Source organism: Lissotriton helveticus, chromosome 5_1 (assembly GCF_964261635.1).
Source record: "Lissotriton helveticus chromosome 5_1, aLisHel1.1, whole genome shotgun sequence".
In the NCBI taxonomy this organism is placed as follows: domain Eukaryota; kingdom Metazoa; phylum Chordata; class Amphibia; order Caudata; family Salamandridae; genus Lissotriton; species Lissotriton helveticus.
The window spans coordinates 539,218,282-539,233,382 of NC_136065.1; the positions used below are offsets into that span (position 1 = coordinate 539,218,282).

Below are 15,101 nucleotides of genomic sequence, written 5' to 3' on the forward strand. Positions count from 1 at the left end.
GAGTCCTCCACCGGAGGAGGAACACATATGTCACCTCTATAGCTGTTCCAGCCTCCCCATATCTTTACTCATTTCTTCGGACAACCTCAATGAACATACACAGATTTTTCAGCCATCATTACCACATCCATATCCCTACCCCAAAGGCCGAGGGTAGGGCCATTCTGGGATCCCCAGCACTGCGCTATATTGCGTTTTGCTATTGACATTAAGCATGGGCGTAAAATTCATTCCGCTTGCGGATTTTTCGCAATTTCGCGATCCGCGAATCGCGCAAAATCGCGGCAAAATCCGCGAATCCGTGAGCGGGACAAATTTTGCTCAGGAAGCACTTACAGGGTTAAAGCAGGTGCCCAAGTTGAAGCTAATTTCTTTGTAACCATTTACAAAATGGTTACAAAGAAATTAACTTCAACTTGGGCACCTGCTGTAACCATGTAAGTGCTTCCTGAGCGGCGCCTCGTCGCCTACTTGCAACTATTATCTGACCCTGCTTTGACCCTCAAAGCAGGGTCAGAGAATAGTTACAATTAGGCAACGAGGCTCCTGTCACTAAAATTGAACCTCAGTAGGAAGCACTTACAGATAAATAAAGCAGGTGCCTGAGTTGAAGGTCAAATTCAGAAACGCATTATAATCAGTCCAAGAATCTAGTGAGCACGGTCGATGCTAGCAGTGGTGCTTTCTCCCCAGATCTACCGTCTACAATTAGCTGTAATCCGTGATGGGGTCTAGGCATCCACGAGTTTCTCGAGCACAATCCCCCTGTACTTCCAGTGACCAGCACTTACTGCTTCCTCCTAATTTGCTGCTCTGATCGGTCTCTGACCCTTTATAAACGAGACGCATGTGAACTCGCACAGAAGCCCCGCCCGTTTGGCCCCTTCCCACACGCACTAGGCTATGCAACCTCTTCGTGCCCTGTCCCCGACTGTGATGGACAGCTCACTCGAGGGACCTCGACGCCTATGGGCGTGGTGGCAAAGTCACAGACACACGTGGTGACTTGCCACTCTTCTGGGCCTTTACGCAGCTGTAGTGTAGGAAAAGCACAATACATTTTCCCAACAAGGTAGCACTTACTGCTTTCTCCTCATCTGCTGCTCTGATCGGTCTCTGACCCTTTATAAACAAGAGGCATGTGATTGTGAACTCGCACAGAAGCCCGGCCCCACACACACTAGGCTATGCAACCTCTTCCCGCCCTTTCTCCCACTGTGATGGACAGCTCACTCGAGGGACCTCCGCGCCTATGGGCGTGGTGGCAAAGTCACAGACACACGTGGTGACTTGCCACACTTCTGGGCCTTTACGCAGCTGTAGTGTAGGAAAAGCACAATACATTTACCCAACGAGGTAGTACTTACTGATTAGCCAGTAGAAAGTACTCCAGTTAAGTATGGTGCAAATCGCAAAAAAATCCACCAATTTGCGGATTTTTTTGCGATTTCGCGCAAATTCGCGGAATGTTGATTCGCAAAATTCGCCCTACTTAATTGACATGCAGAGTGTCACCCAGTCTTGGGTCATTTGGGTGAGATCTGTGGGCTCCCAGATTTTGAGCAAGCAGCAGCTCGGTTCCGGTAATGCTGTGACATGTGTGATTTGTGAGATTGTTCGCATCACCGCCACCCAATAAGAAACGACCATGGGACATTGCCAGATTGTATGGTAGAACGTACCTGCTTCTCCGCATTGTCTAAGGCAGAGTGGTGTGTCCGCGCGGTGAATTTTGTGGAGGAGCGTCCTCATGTAATATGTGCGGTGCAGGATTTTAAGCTGCACTAGCCGCAGTCTCAATGGGATTGCTGCCTCTCTGGGCGACACAAGCGCTTCCCGTCAGGAGAGACAAAATGTATGGGGTGGCATTCATGAATATAAATTATAAATGAAAAATGAGAATGTAACACAAAATGTGCGGCAGGATGGAATTCATTAGAAAATAGCTTGCCATGAGTATTAATAATAGGCAAGCAAGGAATCTTATTAAGAAGCAGAACACTGGTGGAGTCTGATGTTGCTGCAAGTACATAAAGGGTTAACTCAATTAGCGGTCAAGGACTTTGACTTTAGAACCAGCCTGGTTGCTCTTAAATACATTGACAACCACTGTTGTGTCTTCCCAATGTGCCTTCTTAGACTAAATGTTCCTTTATTACATGTCTATCAATTGAGCATTGCACTGTGACATGAATATGTTGAATTATTATTGGTGCTGGAGTTATGTATATGGATTCCTTCCTCTCGATTTTGTTTTCCTGTTCCAAACCCATCATGAATTAGCCTTGTTGTTTATCCTCTGGGTTTAATCCATCACCTTTCTTGGTACAAAAGGGGGTGGTGATGGACGGAGCATCTGAACCAATCAAACACTTGCACCCAGTCAACAGATCTGGGTTTAATCCATCACCTTTCTTTAGCCCACTCTGCTACCCCAGTTCAGACATGGCCATATGCAAATCAGTCTGACCCTGTGCCTCATGGAACAGTCCAGCCCGAACTGCCAAGCCATGCCTTCCCTGGACCTGAAACAAGCTTCCGAGGACCGGTTCTTGGCATTTCAGCTGTCTTGAGCCCGGCTTGCTTGAATCCAGTGGCAAAGTGAGTAAGGGACTCACGTCTGAGCATACCCTGCCAACTTATGGTGAACAAAGTGGTACAAAAGGGGGTGGTGATGGACGGAGCATCTGAACCAATCAAACACTCACACCCAGTCAACAGATCTTGGTTTAATCCATCACAGTTCTTTAGACTAGTGAGCAGATTGTATAATGTGTTTATGTAGGTGAGGTTGGTGCAGGATGTAATTCGCACCTGATGTGACTGTGCATACTGTAAAGGTATGTTACAGGTTGAGGTGGAGTACAGTGATTACCAGTGGCTACTGGTTGTAGGTATATGATCTATTTTTTCTTGCACCAATTTCTGCTAAGTGTTGAACCTGACAGTGGCCCACGTGGCCCTGTCCTGTGTAAATAATCCCTTGTGAATATTGCCCATGCCAGTTGGCACAATGTATATTGTGTGATTACTATCTGATGTGTTTTGAGAATACAAAGGCTATTTTTATATAACCTTGTGTGGCGTTCATTTTGTAGTGTGCCTGGGATGTTGTTGCTGTGTGCATGCGCAAATGCTTTACACATTGCTTCCGAGATAAGCCTGACTGCTCATGCCAAGCTACCAAGGGAGTGAGCAGGGGTTATCTTGGCGTGTGACTCCCTTGCCCTGACTAGAATGGTGGTTTCTGCCTGGCTTTGGCGCAAGCCTTAGCCAACCAGAAATCCCAATTCTAGCAAGAACATTTTATACTCTATCTCATTTTATAATGTGCTGAGTATCCCCGAGCAGGAACTTCGAATTATGCAACCCTCATTGAAAAATTACCAACCCTTTAACACTGAGAATGTACAAACTTTGATGTTTTCATCTGTTCAAATTGGTTTTATATCAGTTTAAAGACTAGGGTCTAAATAAACATTGCTTTGACAGTTAAACTCACAACTTCCATTTTGTAATCGAAATCTTTTTTTCTATCCCTACTAAAAACACTACTAAACACATAAGAGCACCAAAGCACACACTTAACAAACTTCCCACAATTAATCCACAAGTAAAAACACTGAAGCAAATATTATTATTCTTTTAACAATTTAACTCTAACCTTGGGTTGTGGAGTAGCATACTACTCGCTACAAAGCATTTCAATGCCTCATCAGTGGTAGTAAGAGCTATACAAATAAAATATAAATTACAATATAATATTTGCAATGCATGTGCCAGGCAGCTATTATCAGCAAATGCAGTTTGATCAAAATAGCACTTGAAGTGTTGAGTCTTTTTTATTCATAATTTCATGCTTCATTTTCTCCAAAGTTTGGGTTCTGTCTTTCGGTTTCTGAGAAGTAGTTCATATATTTTAAGTGATTCGCTGAACTATAATTCGATGTCAAACTTTTTCAGAAAGAAGACATTGATAATTAAGCATGATCCATTAGGTCTGCTGATAATGGCAAAAATGGTTTGTCAAAGTGGCAGTCATATATTTCTGTCACTCAATGATTGTCATGTTCTCACGATTGCCGCCACACTAATTTTTTTTATGTTTCAGGACCACGTAAGGTTGTGAACACCAAGTGCTAGTACCATTCTCACCAATAAAGAACATTTTGGCTAACATAAAATGCTTAAATCATATAAAATATGTTGAAAAGATCCAGTAGCAAAGTACAATACATTTAGAAAGTCGAAACACTACATCTGGTTCATAAACTCACATATATAATATACAGTATAGATCACTACATCAAAACAGTGACTATTTAAAAACTGAAAAAAATATTTTTTTTCACCATTATGTTTCCATAATGGTAATGGGAAAGAGTGCAGTAGACAAGAGGCCCGTTTTGAAGGTTTCTTTTCTCAAAAGTATTTTTTTTAATGGGCTACCAATCCCTTACTGTAAAGGAAATTCTTTAGGTAGAAGGGTGCCTTTGAAGAGACTCATAATCTATATTGTGACCCTTACATAACATGAATGTGTTGTAATGAATTGTACTGCAACATTTACATAGAGCTTAATATCCATGTGTGGGCGCAGCAACATTGACAAATGTTGTTGAGGTTGCAAAGTTTTACACACTTGGCAAAACCTGATCTGCCCGTGAAAATTCTTGCCATTATTTTTAGGACCATATTGGAAGACAAAAGGTATACTCTCCTTAAAAGTGCATTATTTATGACAGCTGTCAAAACGTATGTTACTGTTGTTAACACTTGAATGAGAAAATGATCAAAGGAAAAAGGACTGATTTGCTTCATATAGATATGCCGAGAAGGTATGAATTATTTGAGATGCCTCATATTTATTTATATATGTATTAGCAGATTTATGCAATCTAGACAAGAGGGGCACGGAGCTTTCACAGGGGACCCAAGTTACAGACAAGACCATTAAAAATAATGTGAATGAAATAAAGCAAACATAAGGCAAGGACATTATAACACAATACAAGAATGTTGAGCGTTAGAACCTGGTGTGCCACAATTGTGGAATTATATGACCCCTATACGTTGCATTGTGGGTATGTCACATTGTGGTTTTTATGGTAAGCAAACAATATGACGCTTTTCAGGTTCAACTTGGAGGACGAAACCTGTATGAAATATTGTGCGATGCCAGAAGCGCTGTTCCAGCCGGCACCCCTCCCTGACAGTCAACCAGCATGCCTGTATCTGCACTCTTGAAGCGATATATATGTACACACACACACACACACACATACAAATATATATGTCTGAAAGGGTTTCTCAGTGGATGTAGAGAACACAAAAGACTCGCACTCCAGGGTCCGTGTGTGAAAGATCGCTTATTGGCGACGCGTTTCGACCAGGCGGTCTTCTTCGTTAGCCAGCCATATAAACACACAATCACCATTTTAAAGTGCACATAGAAAGGTGAACATAGACAGAGGAGCACATTCTGAGACGAACTACAAATGAAATAGAGAAAAGACTCTGTTGTGTAACTGTTCTGTAAATGCATGCTTGCTAATGAACAGACATTTTACATTTGCGCAAGTCCATATTTGTATGTTGATATTCTAGGGATGAATATTCAAGTATCGATTTTGATAACATAAATAAAAAGCAGTAAATATTGAGTTCATAACATAGTACATAATACTTTAACATAGGTTCCGGCCAAGTGGCCTCGTTTCAACTCTCGGAAAGGATTGCAAAAATACAGGTTGTGGGTTAGAATATAATTTCTTAGGAAAAACTGTATATGTATATATATATATATGTATATGTATATATTTAGATATAGTTTCAATTGAAAAGGCATTTCTTTATTTTCTTAATAACTTTGGTAGCATTTGATGAACCTTTATGAGGCGTTCCAATAGAAAGGTACATCCGATTTGGGTATCTTATGCTATGAAACTCCACTGTTAGCCCAACTGAAGACATTTCATTTTTCCTGCAGAACTCAACTGCAACAGTTAATGTGATGGTGACTGATGTAAATGACAATGGACCTGTTTTTGATCCCTATTTATCAAAAAATCTATCTGTCCAAGAGGAAGAAGTCAATGCCTTTGTGGGCCAAGTGAGGGTAAGTGGTTCAAATGATTTATGAGAAACACTGCATTAATGGATAGCACAAGAAACACACTTACAATTGTTTTCATTGCTGAGAGTGAGGCAATATAATGACAAAATGTTTACATTTAGAATTTTTAAAAAAAATGCTAAAATAAATGAGGCCGATTTGAGAAAAAATAATGTTTGATGTGAGTGAAAGTGTTGTTACACCTGGCTAATTGCTACACCATTTGAGAGAAGTACATTTTGGTGTGGTAATATACTGCAATGGTGGTGTATGAGGGGAACATCTGCTCTTAAATTTTCAGAAGGTATGGGGACTATTGAGAGACTCCGTCTGCTTCACTAAAGGCCATTGAATAACAGAAATGATAACAATCTGCTACTTGCTGTGAGGCAGCTTCAGTTATTGAATTATTCTTCCTTATAGTTTATATATTGACTTTTAACAGATTCTGACTCTGCTTGTTCAATGGTGTCAATGTTGGTGTACTCACCAATAAACGTGAGAGGGGCCCTGAAATCTCAATGGGGAGGAAGAGAGCAGGGAGAAACACAAGTTAAATAACAGAATCTTCCTCCATAGGATTATACTATTGTGGGTGATTCATCCACACTAAACAATTAGTTGTCCCGCAGAATATGAAGCATCACCGCATTTTATTAGTATCAAAATTAAATAAGATAATCACATAAATAAACATTTAAAAGTTGTTTTCCTTTCTCTCAACAGTGCGAACAATACATAGACAGAGGCCCATGGTTACAGTACGAGGCTAAATACACAACACTACATCTACAACACTGACATTAGGTGGGTAACAATAATTCAAACGTGAAAAAGAACACACAATAACATAATAAAAAAAAGCAAAAATACAAAAAAAGAGAATAAACTGTAAAATGCCTACGCGCGTTTCGTAACAAACAAACATATACACAGTTCCTTCTTCAGGGTGAGAATATATAAGCCGGTATTTGGGGGGCCATCTGAGTTCAATTGGAGCAACCACCGGATATGTGATATAGCAAGCTCACAGGCCGTAAATTTGGAGTACACGGGGAAAAAGTGCACCAATGTTATCCAGAGGTCCGAAGGTGCTAAATAATGTGAGCAAGAGCTCCACAGGGATCACGCTGCATAGCAATCGCGGGATAGACAAATGGTCCTAGTGGCCCACTGTCGAAATATGGCCTGGAAAATGCCGTCCCCGTCCTTGGTTCAAAGGGAGGCATATAAAAGGGTGGAGAGCATATCAGCGTAGGAGATACAGCGAAAAAGAGCCAAGGTCACAGGATAAGGGCGGGGGGAGAACAGGTCACAGCCTCAATATAATTGTAGTGGTATGTCGACCTTCAAGCCAGTTACGAGACCCTGTGGTGTCTACAGGGCTAGGGGGCAAGTTCCCAGGAATAGGAATTCAGAAGTTCCTCAGTGAAAAGTTCTGGTGGCAAATAGCAATAAGCGGTGGCGGCCTCTCTGTTCTTCCTTGACCGGTCAATGTTGATGTACTGCCAGATTTGGATCCAATCTGCATTGGAACAATATAATTATGGTATACTTTAGTCCCAGTCTCTTTTAAGGGATAAACTGCATCTTCCAACATATACACCTTTGGCTATGTGATGGTAGATGTGAATGGATCAGCAGTCATTAGAGTTCAGTATTTAGAACTCAGTGACTTCTTCAGGTGAATTTTTTGCAAAGAATCAATATCGAAAAAACGAATGTGCAAACTCAGCATTTGGATGTGGTAGTCATATCTGGTTTATTTATTTATTTATTTATTTTAAAAATTTCTAGAGCGCACAAATACCTTACGGTGTCTCGGCGCTAGAGTTTGCAGATTACGAGGGTTATGGTGAAATCTTACTGGTTAAAGAGCCATGTCTTAAGATGTTTTCGAAAGGAAAACAGCGAAGAATGTTCCTTAATCTGGGAAGGGATCTGATTCATAGTTTTGACGCAGCCACTACAAAACGTCTATCTCCCCATGTTACCTTTTTTGTGCATGGAATTTGGAGCTGTTGGGCCGAGGATGACCGTAATGTTCGACTGGGTTTATACATTTTAAAAGCGCTTTTGAAGAAATCGGGACCATTGTTGTTCAAGGCCTTGTGGATAATGCACATGGCCTTGAACTTTATCCGACTTCTTATGGGTAGCCAGTGGAGCTCACGAATTGTGGGAGAGATAGAGGCGTACTTCGGTATCCCCATAAGGATCCTTGCGGCAGCATTTTGAACAAGCTGTAGCTTACTCACCACTTGATCCTGTGCATTAAGCAGTAGGCCATTGCAATAGTCCACCTTGGATAGTACCAAGGAGGACATTAGCGTTTTACCTGCAGTTGGAGGAAGAAAAGGGAGCAATTTCTTCACCATTCTTAGAGTAAAAAAAGAAGCCGAAACCACAGCGTTGGCGTGGCTGAGGAACGTGAGCTTATTGTCAAAAAGCACGCCCAAGTTTTTCACCTTGGCTACTTGCAGTGGAGGCGTTCCAAGTTCCGAAGGCCACCAGACCGGAGACCAAGACGGAGTCAGTTCGCCAAAAACCATTACCTCCGTCTTGTCGGAATTTAGCTTTAAGCAATTCCGGTTCATCCATGTACTGATAGCCTTCATGCCTTCCTGAAAATTCGCTGCCACTGCTTCTCCATTTTTGTGTATTTCCAGGACCAGCTGTGTGTCATCGGCATACGATGTTAACCCCATACCGAATGACTTAATTACCCTCGCCAAGTCCGACACGTAGATGTTAAAAAGCGTCGGACTTAGCGAGGAGCCCTGGGGGACACCACAAGGGAGAGTGAAGTCAGGAGAGCAGAAACTCCCCATCTTCACGGACTGTACTCTGTTGGCCAAAAAGGATGCCAGCGTTGCTCTGGCCCTACCCTGAATGCCAAAGGCGGTGACACGGTCGATCAAGATGGAGTGATCGACCGTGTCGAAGGCCGCGGATAAATCCAGGAGTATTAAGATAGCAGCACCGCCCCTGTCCATGATTATCCTGACCTCCTCTGCCGCTTTTATCAGAGCAGTCTCCGTCCCATGGCCTTTCCTGAACCCGAACTGCGTGTTGTCGAGCAGATCGTTCTGGTCAATAAAGGTCGACAGCTGTTGGTTCATTACCTTTTCGATTATTTTTGAGGGATAAGGGAGAGAGGCAATTGGACGGTAGTTTTTGGGCTCTGAAGGGTTTAGTGCGGGTTTTTGAGAAGAGGTGTTACAGTTGCCTTTTTCCAGATTGCGGGATACAATTTTTGTACCTTATTTTGTTTCCTATGCTGCTTAACGACAAATGTCCCCACCAGAGACGTAATTATGAAGTTCCATTTGTCGATCATATTGACATCCCCCAGATCACATTGTTCTACCTCTTTTAATATTTTTTTTACGGCTTTTATAATTTCCTCTAATTTATCCATGTGCCAAACAAACCTCTTCAGATTGTATGAGGAATGGGCCACATTGGGAAGGTCTTTATATCTGGGGTTACACTATTGGAGGATTATGATCACTTTCGAGCCGGGGTATTACTGCTTTTTCTGAAACTTTTGTTCTTAAATTGTCTCAAATAAACGTATACTCAATTATTGATCCTTGATTTGAATTTTTGAATGATGGAGTGAGCCTAGTTTTTTTTGTTTTAACAAACTAAACCCCGCCTGGAACATTATATCACAGCATTCTTTTACAGTTCCCTTAATCTTAATTTTTTCTAAATGAAACAGAATCAGATGAAGATTAAATGAAGATTAAAATCGCCAGAAACTATAAAGCCAGCTTCAGAGTGATTGATTATTAATGAGGCTAGAATATCTCGTAGAACATACAGCTGCATGGTTTTATTTTTCTTAGCACTTAAATATAAATTGAGTATGATTAGACTAAGTTTGGTATTGTATAATACTAGACACTGTAGTCAGTCCAGATCAATATCAACCACTTCCACTATCAAGTTTGAATCACTTGCTATGTAGCATGAGAGCCCACACTTTGCACAGCCCATTTTATTTGCTCGTACTGCCTGTAGACTACACTCATTAAATCCAAGCAAGGGGGTCATTTGCTCGCTCCACATTTCTTGTAGTAGTAAAATTATTTAAAAGTATTTAAAAATGATATTGTTTCAGGGTCAGACAATAAATGCGCCAACCCATGGATGTTCCAAGAACATATTTGCAATTGCACACATTATTAGCTGTATCTAAAAGCTTTCAATTTCCATCTCCTCTATGCACATTCGCTAGGGTAGCTAGTAACCAGCACCAATCTTCTATTCACACATTTTTTGGCAACCACTCGTAGATTCGGCTCCCTGATTGCAAATTGGTAATCAGCAAGCCTGTACGGCAAGAATGGGTAGCTCACGGACCTGTTGCTCCTCTAAGTACGAGATTTGGCTTATTGTTTCCACCTTTATTCTGTCCTTTTCTACCTTAGCGGCCAATGCCTCTAGAATCGGGGGGTAATCTAAAGGGATCCAATTCTCCATCTTAATACCACATTCCCGAAAATAACAACTTGAAGCTAAGATTTTATTCACAATTCCATTAGTGGTCCAAGTTGTAATAGTGGACTCACAAGAAGTGAATGGTTGTATTTGTTTAAACTGGACTGACACCAGATCAGAGGTTTTAAGACATACTAAATCCGGAATAGTTGATAGTATTTTCAATATTGAGCCCCGATTGAGGCTATCATGGATACCCCGGTATTCATATAAACGAGGTGGTACCAGTTTTGTTCCCTGTTTATTTATACTGTTAAGTCTAAGGAAATCAAAAGGGGGGAGTGAAGAGGTGATGCCGGTGGGCACCGAGGTGGGCACGTCCTCCTCTTATCAGGGTTATAGGTTAATCAAAAGGGGCCACCTCACAATGGGTGGGTGTATATCCGGATGTCATTGGAATACACCTTCTTTGTTAAAATACCCCTCACACACCAAAAGGGCCCTTGGTGTCATGCTTCATCATCGGGGTCTTCCCGTCCCGCTGCGGGGCGGGGCAGTGCTGCGAAACCGTACGGACAGTTTCTCCGCCTACGGTGTAACTGTAGCAAAACTGATGACTTTAAAACACAAGCGGCTGAATTGGAGTGCAAACTTTTGAACAGGCAGTACCCTACGAACATTGTTCGTAAAGGCCTCAAACGGGCCCGCAACAACAATAGGGAAGCGCTTCTAGATGACACTGAACTGAAGGAACCTGATCCACGCCCCATCTGCGTAACAACTTACAACACAAACTCCAACCAGATCACCAAGATCGTAAACAAACATTGGAGATTGTTATCCTGCGGTAAACTGAATTTTCCGAAACCTATGTTTTCACATAGAAGAGGAATGAACCTGAAAGATCTACTGGTCCATACTAGACCGAAAGCAACTGATTTGACTGGACCCTCTAGAGTCATAGGGGTTAATGGACACCACCCATGTGGTGCATGTGTGTCCTGTCAATACACGCAGAAGAGCAGAAGTATCACATTCTCTAACCAATCTACATGGGAACCGCGAGCCTTTACTAATTGCAATAGCCGCAATGTGGTTTACCTAATCACGTGTCCCTGCAACAAGGAGTATGTGGGCATGACCAGCAGACCCGTGAAGATTCGAATGGGTGAACACCGCAGCAATGTACGCTGCAGCAGGACAGCAACAAAAATGTCAGCGCATTTTGCCACTGCAGGACACAGTGTCCATGACCTTAAATGGACTGTCATCGAGGCTTTCGCAAACGATAGAGACCTCCTATCGAAAGAACAACGGTGGGTGTACCGTCTGGGAACACACCGCACAGGCCTGAATGATGATATTCCATGGGCCCAACTCAACACCTAGGGCCTGCTGGGTGACTCATATCTAAGCAAATGACCCGGGTTTGCAGTATCATTTATCTTTATTTTGTTTTTTTTTAAAACAAATTTCAGGGACATTCTTGCTAAAATGTACCTCTACCAGCCCCCCATGAATTGGAAAGTTCATTTATGTTTAATCAACAGCAGGCAACTGGCTCCAGCTTTTTAGATTAGTTTTTTAGTAGCAATTATTCCATGGTTCCACCTCCCCTAGACCTTTAGTAACTAGAAATGTAAGTCTGAATACAAACCAGAGGATAGATGCGGCCCAACACTCTGCATCTTTACTCCCAGTACTTTAACACCCATAATATGTTGGCATATCTAGTAACACTGGCCTCTAGCCATACATACGCTGTCTTTCCTGGAAATGAGACCATCAGGGATGATGTGCGCATGCCCGACGTTTACAGTGTCACGTCTGCGCACATGCGCGGTGACTAAGTGATCCGGCGCATGCGCGGTACATTGGCAGTACACACTGCCTCTCAGCGCGGTTGCAATCCACCGCGGTTGCATTTTGAGGCGCTCCGAACCTACATCGGTCGGACAAAGAGCTCGAACATCCGCATAAGATAAGTCCTAAACCTGATATTTCCGAGCAGCGGGGCTAATGGCTCACTATTGATAATGCATTTGGGGCTCTACCTACCACACTAAGATGGCCGCCCGCATTACTTACTTTCTGGGCCACTGTAATCTCGGCGGGCTTTTCCTTCCCTAATTGATCAATTAAACAATTAACACACTCTATAAATACTCGCCGCCCGCAGCCTCCGACATATTCACGGAAGCCGCGGACGAAGGAGGAAGCACGAGCGTGCGAGGGGACCAGTAAGTACGGCATAGCCGCCTCATTAGGATGAACCCTATATCCCAGCGAGCACTTACTGGAGATATTTGGAGAACACCTGATGGGATAGAATTACAATGCAGCCCTTCTTCTTCCCCCCTACAGTTGTGACCCCACCTTACCCTTCTGTCTCAAGCTGGCTCATGGGGCATTGACTCCTCCATTGATAAGTATGAATTTGAATACCTTAACCCCTGGCTATTAACATCCCTTATGTGTAACCTGTCTATGTGTGACTGTGTGTTTTCTCAGGATGTGCTTGGCTATCCTTCACTGCTTACGCATGATCCCAACATTACAAATTGGTATATGTGTTTGTGTGTCTCTTTCTCCCCTACAGGTGACTTAGAGTTAAGCGCACATTGGGATCGGCGCAATTATAATTAGCTTTTCTTATCTTGCAGGCATACTACATTATTAGTGTGGAAGCTTAATTGTGTCGTAATTATTAATTGTAGTTACACACATAGTTTACCCTTTTTTTTTCACTTTTTCCTGTATATACACCTTTTCTACCTTTGTGGAGAAACACTAGTGAGTGACAGGGGGATCTTCCCCTAGGTCCTGACGAAGAGGCCCCGCGCCTCGAAACATGTTGACCCACATAGGAGAGAGAGCCCATTAAATAGCTCCATCTCTCCGCTTCACTTTTCTTTTAATAATACCAGCCAGTGTTTAATAAAATTTCTTTTTTCCACTAGGCCAGGTATTTTTTAACGTTCACTCTTATATCACTCCTGACCCCACTGACACTCACTCCCAACACATAGCACCTTCACCTAAAGGTGCTCCAGCGTATCCGCTTGTCGCAGCACTGCCCCGCCCCGCAGCGGGACGGGAAGACCCCGATGATGAAGCATGACACCAAGGGCCCTTTTGGTGTGTGAGGGGTATTTTAACAAAGAAGGTGTATTCCAATGACATCCGGATATACACCCACCCATTGTGAGGTGGCCCCTTTTGATTAACCTATTTATACTGTTAACCTGTATGCTGCCTAGAAAGCTTGATGGGAATGACTTACTATCTTTAGTTGAGGGAATGTTTTTGGATACTTTTAACAGTGTTAGACTCTGGGTGTCAATAGGCCTAATCATTTCCACCATACTTAGGCAATTCTAAGTTGAACTACCTGATCTTGAAGTGAGGGCAGAATTTCCTGAAGTTTATTATGCTATCTAGACCCCTTCCCCTTATTAGTCCCTACTGTTCCATTCATCTTTTCATCAATGGCAGTGGAGGCTTCTTCTTTACTACCATTTACAGATGCGTTGCCTCTCATCTCATATGTTTCACTAAGCCAGATAAGCTAATAAGAGGTTCCTAACCATCTTGGGCAGTGTCCTGAACTACACACTTCTTATTGGTGCAGTTAAAAATGGGATAACAATTCTTTGGGTTTACTGCTGTAACCACAACAGCAGCTGAATTCGGAACCTTATTACGAGCGTTCTGCAATCTTTTTCGTGCCCTCTTAGATAATAGAGAACAATCACTAAAACTATCTCCAGAGCTTGAACATGGAAGATTAACATCCTGAGTTGACTTAATTACCTTCTTTCAATGCAAAGCATGACCTTCATCGTTTTGTGTGTCTAAGCCAAAACAGATCTCCGGAGCCCCACCTGATTCCTCTGGCTCCCTTTTATTATCATGACTTGCATCTATCTGGGGTTGTTGCTGCTTCATATCTGTACTAGATGCACTCATTCCCAAGTCGTCATGGGAAACTAAGATTTTATCTGAAAATGGTTCCCCGCTGAGTATTTTAACTTCATTGACAAGTGATCCTACTATTGTAGGAAGGTTGCCCACCTTATCTAAAATATGAGAACATGTGCTTCTTAGTAATTGACCGTTGTCTTCATTTTGAGCCTTAACCACCAAACTTGTCAGATTTAGTAGTTTTGTATCAATGCCTGCCACATAGATAGCTAGAGTGTTTAAAAGCTCCACCTGCATTTCCAGTTTATTAGAGTGGAACTCGAGCACAGTTGTAAAAGCATTCATTGTATTTAATACAGTTTGCTACACACCATTATTATCTGCATTTTTATGGATACCAGAACGCGCATCCAGTATAGGTCGAACGTCATATTTTTCCAGGAACAAGATCTGCGGAGTTTAATGAGTTATATGTTTGCTTCCCGGTCAGTATACCATGTTGAATATTTATGGCATAACTTTTTAAGGGGATTAAAAGTGAATGGGCATCTGTGTCCTGATACACATCACAGATTCCTGGGCCAAATGGACTCCATGCTTTCCTATTAATTGA

At 42.3% G+C, this 15,101-nt stretch overlaps 1 protein-coding gene across 1 annotated transcript in view; it reads left to right on the top strand.

The window, feature by feature from the left end:
* Positions 1–15,101, top strand: part of PCDH15 (protocadherin related 15) — a 2,579,312-nt gene that overhangs the window by 1,796,878 nt on the left and 767,333 nt on the right. Inside the window, exon 18 of the mRNA XM_078642873.1 lies at positions 5,990–6,118. Coding sequence (XP_078498999.1) covers positions 5,990–6,118 — 129 coding nt within the window. The remainder of the gene's footprint in view (positions 1–5,989; positions 6,119–15,101) is intronic.